The following is an 11,282-nucleotide window of genomic DNA, read 5'->3' on the forward strand; positions in this document are numbered from 1 at the left end:
ATGTCACTTGAGAACTTTCACTGGTCGAGTTGGTCTCAGCATCGTTGGCATCTGATGTAGAGGAAGCTAGGTTTGGACAGACAGGGAGTGAGAAAAAGTCTGATGTTTTTCGTTTGCGCATTTAATTTTCTTGCCAGCTGGCTAATGTTAGCTAACTGCGCAGTTGGCTACATCTAACTTCTAAATTCAAACTCCATCGAACTAAACTACATCAAACTAAATTAAACACCGTTCATAAAGTGAACACTTCAAATTTTTAACCCGATAAACATGACATTAAACTATCCAACCACTGTTTCTGTTCATCTGTATAGCTGACACTTCAACAGCCGAAGGACAGGTGTGCAGAGAAGTTAATGTATTGGAAACCGTACAGGAGTTCACGCGATAGGTCAGGTAGACGCAGCCGCAAGAGGAGATGAGAGTTCAGTACACAAACAAAACATATAGTCATTTCTTCTTCTTTTTTTTTGTAGATAATGGTGGCAACTGGCAGAAAAATGGTTGCAAAATTAAAAAGTTAGTTGTATTAGCGACCATTTTAGTCGCCATCTGGAGCCCTGGTTAGGAAATCTTCTTTTATCATAGCTGTGGTGGTGGCTTTGGCATCACATGATCTGGAACATTTCACCTGCAGGGAATATGTGATGGACAAGTGCACTGCTGCTTGCCCCACTGACGTATCCAATCATCTCCTTTTCTGAACTGCAAACTCAATATGGTGTCTTATTTTCCTTCTTTCATAAAATGTAGGAGCATGCTAAGAAAAGTCTTTCTCTTTCTGTCCTTCCTTCCTATCTTGTCTGTCCTTAGCCAACCTGTCTGACAAGGAGCTTAAGAAACTGAGGAACAAGCAACGCAGGGCCCAGAAGAAGGCCCAGCTTGAGGAGGAAAAGAAGAATGCTGAGAAAGAGAAGCAGCTCAAGAACCAGAAGAAGAGGAAGGAGGATGACGACGAGGAGATCGGAGGGCCCAAAGAAGAGCTCATCCCCGACAAACTGGCCAAGGTTTGTGTATGTGTAAGATGACAGGGATTAAATTAACCTGCAGGACTGTAATGTGTTTTGCTGCTACAGAGGAAATAAACTCATGACGAGCGAAAACGAGTTCTTAGCATCTCCCACTGACTTTACTGCAGAAATGAACCAGGGAGAAAGTCTGTCAAACAGCCAAGAATTACATCTGTCACAGATGATGCGCTGGAAAAGAAAGTCTGAAAAATGTTAACTGTTAGCGAAAAGGATTAAGCGAGAGGAATGAGAGTGAGAGAGGAATCGACTTGCTACAGTAACTGTCAGTTGAGTAGTGGCTACTGGGAAAGTTATCTGTCTACAGACGTCCGACCCAACAGAAACTTTGGTAAGCAGCCAAACACTGTTATATTGTCAAATGGCTATGGGAGGATGAGAAAATTGCAGTTCAGATCCATTCAGTATAAGTCTTGTTTTACCAGTGTTATTTTTTATGGCGCACAAATGTGATCACTCTCAGAAATGTGAAGGATTACATCAGAACATAGCGCTTACTTCACCAGTGAGCATATTTGTTTTGCTTTTCTTCTTGCTAATGTCTTAGTGTACTGTGAAAAACAACAAGCTGTTTTGTGTTTTTATAAATATTGTAATGACAATAGTCCAAAATGATGAGAAAATTCATATTTTCATAATGCCCAAACGTGCACCCCTACAGAATCTGGTGCTTTTAGTTTTGTCTTTTTCTGTTAAGTGACAAGAGGCTCATTCAAAACAAAAGTCAAGTTAATTTTATTTATAATTATTTATGTTTATAATTTATAATAATTATTTATGTTTATTTATTTTATAAAACCATAGTTTTTTTATAAGAAAAATTAAAAACACATGCACTTAATATGAATTTGACTTGGCCTGAAAAAAAATTTTCAGTCATAAGATATTTTGCTTTTATCACTGTTGTAAGAAAAAGACTTGGAGAGTTTGATTGATGTAGGTGACCATCTCCTGATTGCATGTTATCCCCCCGCCTCTTTCTCTTTCCTGTCCCCCTCCCTTACTTGTAGGTAGAGAACCCACTGGAAGAAGCTGTCAAATTCCTAATGCCACTCAAACACCTGGTTAAAGACACAATTGACACACACCTGCTGGCCTTTGAGATCTACTTCAGGAAAGGTAGGCAAAGTAGAGCACATACTCAGATGTGACTCTAATTTCTGTCCAGCCTTAGCACCACAGTTGTTTTAGTCCCCCCCCATTTCTATGAAAGACATCAGTCCTGAGTGAAATCCCAGCATTTCGGTGTAAATAGGATATCCGTATTTTCTGTTATGAATTTGCTAACATATTACTAATGTGCACTACATGGCCAAAAGTATGTGGACACCTAAACGTCACACCCATGTGTGCTTGTTGTTGAGGTGAGAGCTCTGTGCAGGCCAGTCAGGTTCACACCAAACTCTGTAAAGCATGTTGTTATGGACCTCACATTGTACATGAGGGCATTGTCATGCTGAAACGGGAAAGAACCTCCCCCAAACTGTTTCACAAAGTTGTAAGCACACAATTCTCTAGAAAGTCATTGTATGCTGTAGCATTAAGATTTTCCTTCACTGGAACTAAGGAGCCAAGCCCAAACCATGGAAAACAGTCTCAGACCATTATTCCTCCTCCACCAAATTATACAATTGACATTATGCATTTGGGCTGATAGCATTCTCCTGGTATCCTCCAAAACCCAGATTGGTCTGTCAGACTCCCAGGTAGTGAAGCGGGATTCAACACTCCAGAGAACGTGTTTCCACTGCTCCAGAGTCCAATGGAGGTGTGCTTTACACCACTCAAGATGACACTTGGCATTGTGCATGGTGATCTTAGGCTTGCGTGCGGCTGCTTGGCCATAGAAACCCTTTTTATGAAGCTCCCAATGAACAGTTTTGTGCCAACATTGCTTCCAGAGGCAGTTTGGTGCTCGGTAGTGAGTATTGCAAATGAGGACAGACAATTTTTACTCGCTATGCGCTTCAGCACTTGGTGGTCCCATTCAGTGTGCTTATGTGTTCTACCGCTTTGTGGTTGAGCTGTTGTTGCTCTGAGACGTTTCCACTTCACAATAACAGACTTACAGTTGGCCTGGGCAGATCTTGCAGGGCAGCAATTTGACCAGCTGACTTGTTGGAAAGATGGCATCTTATGATAGAGTCACGTTGAACGTCACTGGGCTCTTGAATATGACCTATTCTACTACCAATGTTTGTCTATAGAGACTGCATGGCTGTGTGCATGAGTTTATGAATCTACCAGCAATAGATGTGGCTAAAATAGCCAAGTCCACTCATTAGAAGGGGTGTCCACATACTTTTGACCATGTAGTGTATAAGTTTGCTAACAACCCTCATCCCCTGCTGGTTGAACTCTGCCATAGGCGTGCATCCTGGAGCGCTTGTGTCAAAGTAGTTTTGTCCACAAGTCTCACGTGCAAGCTACAGCCTGAAGGTTACCGCTGTAAATATTCAGAGAAGACTGTCTGACCCCTCAGCAGCCCATCCTACCTCACCCTGAAAAACGATTTCCTATTTCTGAGCATTTCTCAAAGATGAGAGAAGGGCATAGCACACAGCGTACTGGAAGGGCAATGTCACTCTTGACAGTTTGCTGACTTAACACAAAAGGATAGTGTTGGAACAGATTGACTGTTCTCTGTACCCAGTTTTGCTGTCTTGTTCTTTACTTTCATCTATAACTGTCTCCTGTTTGCAGAGAAGTACTTGTTGATGCTCCAGTCAGTGAAGAGAGCATTGGCTATAGACCCAGACCACCCTTGGCTACACCAGTGTCTAGTACGCTTCTTTAAAGGAGGTGAGTTTTACTGTTTTACCATTGCTGATGCCACGCTGGACTATACAGAATGTGGGAGAAATATTGCGTGCACTCTGCTATAATTTCAAGACTATTAGTCTTTTGTTCCAGAAGGTCTGATGCACCTAGATATGCAACGGTATGAAATTTCATATCACAATTTAGAGTGACCAAAATTATCATGGTTTATCAGTATTATCACAGTATTGTTAAAATGTTCAAAAGTACTGATGCACACACTGAAACAATTTGGCCAAGTTTTATATTGAAAACAACAAATAAAATTAGCACTATGTACTTTTTGTTTGTGTAACCCACCTATTCATTAGTATTAGAGACGGGCCCTGAGTTCTTGTACCGTAACTGACTTCAATACTAGATTGAGTTCCTAAATTACTGAATTATAAATCACCGATAACACGTCTCTTTTGTCTGAATTACTGATCTACTAAATGATTCTATATACTGTATTTTTAATTAGTCCAAATCTATTTATCTAATCATGCAGGCCTATGCACTATGAACTGAAATCTAATGTAGTTTTAAACCCGTTCATAAACACACAACTCAAGTTTAAGTTTAGATAATAATTATATCTCTAGTGTGTTTTTTATAGAAAAATCCAATTATCAATACAAAATATATGTATATGTGTATTTCAGTGTGATTATTTATAACCTTGCATCATCTTTGTTAACCAGGTTACATTTGCATAAACATTAAAATAATAACATAGTCAATACCTTATGTCAACATATGAAAACCATATCAAATGTGCATTAACATTAACGAGGGCACCATGTGGCCATGAGGGGTAGGGCCTAACTGCACTTTGTGCATATTGCAGATAAGAAAATGGCAACCAAAAAGACATTTCTTCATATTCTATGCTCAAGTATTGAGCTCTAATCTTTTAACACTAGAACGACCAAGCCATTCATTTTGACTGTTTTGGATTTTCAAAGTGTAATAGATTTGTGAAAAGAAAAAAAAAGATACAGAACTGCCACTCACTGAATGGGGCTAAAATTGCACATATTTGCATTAAAATAAGTTTTAGATCAATTGCACAAAAAAAATATATGATAAGATCTACCTAAAACGACCATGACCGGTCAAAATGACCACACGTAATTTGCGCGTAATCGTGCGCGTCATGTCACTATTTATGACATGTTTTGGTCGCATCATTTCCTTCACAAAGTTCATTGCTCTGTCCTAGAAACAAACTGGCGTTCTCCAGTGCAGAGTAATAGTCTGAACTTGATTTTTTTTTTTTTTATTACTGCCAACATATCTGGTTACACATGCCGTTTCAAATGCACCATGACTACCATCGAGGTGTTGCAGTATTTACAGGCATTGGACAGCGGCCATTTTTAATTGTTTGAAAAATAGTATTAAAGTTGTTAAAATGTTAATTTTGGTGTCAATCATTTCTTAACAGAAATAATAACGTATGGGATGCATTAATATCTCAATTAGGTATTTATCTTGACAGAATATAGAGTTTAAAAACCGTGGCGGTCATTTGACCGCCCATGGTCGTTCTAGTAGTTTTTAGGTTCCGGTCGTTGTTTGGGACTGTTTGAATAGTTATTTTCAGTTCTTTTTTTTACATTTCATGTTTTATAGGCCTTGTTACGTTTGTTAGATTAGCAATATGTGTTTTCCATTTTGTTTTTCAGGTAATATTTTCACCTTTTCAATTTTACTATTCATGTTCGACCATGTCTCTCTGAAGTTTGAATTGTTTAAAAATAGTATTATAGTTGTTAAAATGTTAATTTTGGTTTCAGTTGTTTCCTAACAGACATAGTAACATATGCAATGCTTTAATATCTCAACTGGTTATTCATCTTGACAGAATATAGAGTTTAAAAACCGGCCATCATTTTGACTGCTCGTGGTCGTTTTAGGTAGGAGTGAAAGCCCAGTCGTTCTAGTGTTAAAGATTTCGCAGCACTGGTCGTGCCTGACCAGAAAGCCACCATAAGGGCATTTTAACTGTTTCATGCATCACTGTTTGGAGGGTTTTCTGTTATTCAGGCCAACTCTGTGATTTAGCTTGCTCAAGAAGCAATTTTTTTCATGAGAGGCTTCCCTTGTGCAGGTTTAAAAGAATACAATAACCACACGTCAGACTTAATCCTTTTAGAAGGCTGAAAAATCTCTCCCGAATTGCTGTCACTGCCTTCCGCCATGTTTTCATTGATGCAAAACAAACCCACATTGCATGCTGTGCCTGCACGCTTGGTTCCGCACTCCAGTCCAATTAGTGACAGTGATGTACCGCTAAGCTAGTTTGCTAACTGCCAATAAACACTAAAGAAGAAGAAGCCCCGCATATGGAAGACTGTTGCTAACTTTGGTTGATACTGGACAGTATTTACCGTAAATTTTTCAAAGTGTTTTAATGATAATTAAAATTTGAATTGGTCATCAGGAATTTTACCATGGTTTATCAAGAAACTAGTAACTGTTTCATCTCTAGATGCACCTGTTCCCTTTTAACAGTCTCCTCCTCCTTCCTCCCATCTGTCTTTCCCTTCTCTTATCTCCACCATCCATTCCACCCTCTTGTCCATTTCCTTCAATCATTCAACCTCCTTCTTTCAACACCTCCCTTTTCCAAATCCTCATCCTTCCTGTATCACCTTCTTTTCACTCTGTTTTCCATTTCATTGGATTCTCGTTACCCATGTACCGTCTTCTGTAGGCGTGTGCCAATTGGCAATGCTTGTATATCAACGATTGAAGGGATGAAAGACGATTGGTTAAGACGATTTTAATTGTTACTATCAGAACTATGATTTTATAAAATAATATTTAGAATCTGCACCCTACTGTGCATTTAGAGATGATTATAGGGGAGCAGCATGTCTGCCCGCTGAGCCCCGTTAATCAGCACAAGTGACGAGTGAATTTTAAATCCTTAATTATAAACCAGTTTGCCATCTCTTTTACATGGATCTGACACCCCGCATCTCCGTTCTCCATATGCCTGCTCACCAAAACGTTGCTCTGTGTGATATGATTTGGATTTTGATATTAAAGATAATAATGTTAAACGGAACATGATGCTGTGATATTGTTGCACAGACACAGACTTTTAAAAGGCAGCTGTTGTTTGAATAGAGAAGACATTGCTATTAAATGCATTTTTTTATGTTTAAATATTTTAAATAAAATGCTCACACTCTTGAATAAGTGTTCATTCACGTATCTTAAGCTGTATTGCTTGCAGAAAGCTTAAAGGTTCGACTATTTCAAAGCTCTGTCAAACACTGAGCCATGCTCAAGATGATTACTCAGTCCTATTCCGTTGCCTACCAACACAGGGATCGCCGGTTCGAATCCCCATGTTACCTCCGGCTTGGTCGGGCATCCTTACAGACAAAATTGTCCATGTCTACGGATCGGAAGCCGGATGTGGGTATGTGTCCTGGTTGCTGCACTAGCGCCTCCTGTGGTTGGCCGGGGCGCCTGTTTGGGGGGGAGGGGAACTGGGGGAATAGCGTGATCCTCTGACGCGCTACGTCCCCCTGGCGAAACTCCTCACTGTCAGGTGAAAAAGCGGCTGGTGACTCCATATGTATCGGAGGAGGCTTGTGGTAGTCTGCAGCCCTCCCCGGATCGGCAGAAGGGGTGGAGCAGCGACTGGGATGGCTCGGAAGAGTGGAGTAATTCGCTGGATACAATTGGGGAGAAAAAACGAACATTTTTTTAAAAAAAAGATGATTACTTAAAATCTTTAATCCAAATTAAATTCTAACATCAATGATAATTTTAAAAATGCTAAACAGAGAATACATTTTTAATAAAAATGAATAAATATACTTCTCGTACTATTACTTGCCAAGTGTTTCATTGGCATGCTGTGATGTAACTCCCCCCACCCCTGGTGATCCCGTCAGCAATCTGAAGTAGCCACAATTGGATGATATGAAAATAGAAACGATCGCCCAACCCTATTCTTCTGTCACCTTCTACCTTCTTCTGTCTATTATTCTGTCACACTTACTGTTATTTGCACATGCATGCTCACAAACACACACCCCATTATAATCTTTCTTACTTCCTCCTTCCTTCCCTTCAGTGTCAGAGAGCAAGGATCTACCAGAGGCTGTGAGGACGGTGCTGAAGCATGAGATCACCAGGCTGTTTGGCGACAGCAATGCCAAAAGCTTCAACCAGGCCTTCCTCTCCAGGCACTCCAACTCCATACCACACAGGCTGGCTGGTATGTCTCCAGCCTCTCATACACAGTCAACCACGCATGCTGATACATGCGCACAAGCTTTCTCTCTCTTTGTTCTCGTTTTTTATGCTTTCTCCTTATTTATTTTTTTAATTCATTTTCATGTTTTTCTTTTTACTTGCAGCTGCTAAAATGATGATGTACCTGGACTCATCAACAGAAACAAAGGCAGTGGAACTGGCCACTAATCTAGAAGAGTCACTCACTAATAGAACCGTACAGGTATGTGGGCATAGAAGTACTTTGTCTCATCACCATAGATTAACACTAGAACAACCAGGATTTCACTCCTACCTAAAACAATCATGGGCGGTCAATATGACCGCCAGTTTTTGAATTCTATATTCTGTCAATATAAATACCCATTTGAGATATTAATGCATTGCATATGTTAGTATGTCTGTTAGAAAACGACTGAAACCAGAATTAACATTTTAACAACTGTAATACTTTTTTTAAGCAATTTAAACTTCAGAGAGACATGGTTGAATTTGAATAGCAAAATTGAAAAGGTGAAAATATTACCTGAAAAACAAAATGGAAAACACATACTGCTAATCTAACAAAAGGCCGTAAAATGTGAAATGTAAAAAAAGAACTGAAAAAGCTATTGAAACAGTCCCAAACAATGACTGGAACTTAAAAAACTACTAGAATGACCATGGGCGGTCAAATGACTGCCACGGTTTTTAAACTCTCTATTCTGTCAAGATAAATACCCAATTGAGATATTAATGCATTACATATGTTAGTATGTCTGTTAAGAAACTGACACCAAAATTAACATTTTAACAACTTTTTATGCTATTTTTCAAACAATTTAAAATGGCCACTGTCCAATGCCTGTAAATACTGCAACGCATCAATGGTTGTCATGGTGCATCTGAAACGGCGTCTGTACCCAGACATGTTGGCAATAATCAAAAATCAAGTTTAGACTATTATTCTGCACTGGAGAATGTTAGTTTTTTTCTAGGACAGAGCAACGAACTTCATGAAGGAAATGATGCGACCAGCACACATCGTAAATAGTGACCTGACGTGCAAATTACAAGTGGTCATTTTAACCGCTCATGGTCGTTTTAGGTAGATCTTATCATAACTTTTTTTGTGCAATTGATCTAAAGCTCATTTTAATGCAAATATATGCAATTTTAGGAGCATTCAGGGCAGTTCTGTATCTTTTTTTGTCCGAAGTTGTTAAATTTTTAAAATCTAAAATGGTCATAATGACTGTATTGGTCGTTCTAGTGTTAAAATTCTCAATTCCTGCAGCGGATTTCCATCAACTTGAACCCACAAAGGGCATTTTTCGAGATCAGTGTGGTAGACTAATGTCTGAGTTTAGAGCGGATACTCTGGCTCACTTTGCTGAATGCTGTTGAAAGAAAAGCAGTGTAATGCAAGTTAACGAGTCGTGAAGCGGGCTCATCTAACACCTACAATGTTACACAGTGATGTGAGCAACCACGGAATAAGGAGTTATTTTGTAATAAAGTTGGAGTATGGGTGGTACTTTTAGGTAATGTTCACATTAAATGACATTAGCGTTTCATGAGCTGATCATCAGGTTAGCTGTTTGCTTGTCAGCTAATCCAAAGGAATTGAATCGAGTGCAACTGGACTTGGTATATATCCGTGAAGGCACGGAAGATATATACCAAGTCCAGTTGCACTCGATTCAATTCCTTTGGATAACCATGACCTGGATGAATGAGAACATTCACAGACTTGTCAGCTAAGTTTTGTTAATGGGCTGGTTGCACGTTAACTACTAAAGACATTTAGGTTAGTGTATGTAATCCAGTGATTCAAGTAATTCTTTAATGGACAGTACAAGCCTGTTTCATGCCATAAGCAATCATCAGCTAGTCTGTGTATGTATGCATGTAAGAAATGGCAATACAGCAATACCTCTCATTTCCAAAAGATACTGCCTAGAAGTCACTATCAAAATGTTAACTCACTCCCAAGCTTTTAAGTGGAACACCCGGCCATGTGCCTGTTGACTTCCATGTAAAATCATCAAATTCCCATGACTTAATTCTTAAATTGAAATGATATGACATGAGTTTCACTCTTGAAAAATGTTCCGCTTTAATCTCTGCAACGCAGATTAGTAGTATTTGTAGTGATTTGCAGTAATTGATAATGTCATGGGTTTTTTTTTCTTTGTCTGAATCACAGACACATTTGTGTAATCTTTTTAATGATTTAGTTTTAAAAGAACATAGCATATACTGCACATCAAGATGTAATTTTGAATCCTATTTATTGGTCCTTGTAAATGGATCAGTGGTGATCAATAATTCCAGTTTCAGTTCTGCCACTTGTACAACGCCCCCCCCCCACCCGCCTGCTAATCTTTCCTTCTCTTTGTCAGATCTGCACAGATGTCATGGAGGGTCTTCGGAATGGCACACTGGGTGACTGCAAGGAGCGGGCGGAGTCCTACCGTGCAGAGTGTCACAGGCTTTACCCCTACACGTCAGCATTTATGCCTCCTGGATACGAGGAAAACACAAAGATCGCCAATGGAGATGTCTCTACGGAGACTGAGGAGCTGGGCAATGAAATGTGAGCATGGGTGGAGCAATAGCGGTGAAGTGAATCGGGCCTAGCATGGAGCCTTGGGATATACCCGGCGGCTATTTGTGGAGCCAGACACCAGAGAACTGAGAGGTGTTCTGTTCTCTGGCTCGGCTTGATGGTCTGACCTGGAAAGGCTTGGCTCTGCACCACATGGTGAAAATCAGGACTGTGTGTGTGTGTGTGTGTGTGTGTGTGTGTGTGTGTGTGTGTGTGTGTGTGTGTGAGAGAGAGAGAGAGAGAGAGAGAGAGAGAGAGAGAGAGAGAGAGAGAGAGAGAGAGAGAGAGAGAGAGAGAGAGAGAGAGAGAGCGAGAGAGAACACATACGTGTGTGTGTGTGTGTGTGTGTGTGTGTGTGTGTGTGTGTGTGTGTGTCTTGTTGGGGGGGGTCATAAAACGACCATTTTAGTTTTTTTTTTTTCCTTTTTTTCTTTTTTTTTTTATATTGTACTGACATACACGCAGAATATGAAAATAAACAATTGTTATTGACAAACTTAAATTGTGAGCAATGGACAAAGACAATCCATTTCTGTGGAGGTCATGAACAATAGTGTCAGCAGCTGCCAGGGGTCTGCGTCACCGCTGCTCAAGTACACAGG

At 39.8% G+C, this 11,282-nt stretch overlaps 1 protein-coding gene across 1 annotated transcript in view; it reads left to right on the plus strand.

Annotated features, from left to right (window-relative positions):
• naa15b (N-alpha-acetyltransferase 15, NatA auxiliary subunit b) overlaps nucleotides 1-10,951 on the plus strand; it is a 56,212-nt gene extending 45,261 nt beyond the window's left edge. Inside the window, exons 15-20 of the mRNA XM_056279971.1 lie at nucleotides 814-1,007; nucleotides 2,039-2,147; nucleotides 3,732-3,830; nucleotides 7,930-8,073; nucleotides 8,216-8,313; nucleotides 10,475-10,951. Coding sequence (XP_056135946.1) covers nucleotides 814-1,007; nucleotides 2,039-2,147; nucleotides 3,732-3,830; nucleotides 7,930-8,073; nucleotides 8,216-8,313; nucleotides 10,475-10,672 — 842 coding nt within the window. The 3' untranslated portion in view covers nucleotides 10,673-10,951. The remainder of the gene's footprint in view (nucleotides 1-813; nucleotides 1,008-2,038; nucleotides 2,148-3,731; nucleotides 3,831-7,929; nucleotides 8,074-8,215; nucleotides 8,314-10,474) is intronic.
• Nucleotides 10,952-11,282: the final 331 nt, after the last annotated feature.

The sequence above is a fragment of the Lampris incognitus genome, chromosome 5 (assembly GCF_029633865.1).
Source record: "Lampris incognitus isolate fLamInc1 chromosome 5, fLamInc1.hap2, whole genome shotgun sequence".
Lineage (NCBI taxonomy): Eukaryota > Metazoa > Chordata > Actinopteri > Lampriformes > Lampridae > Lampris > Lampris incognitus.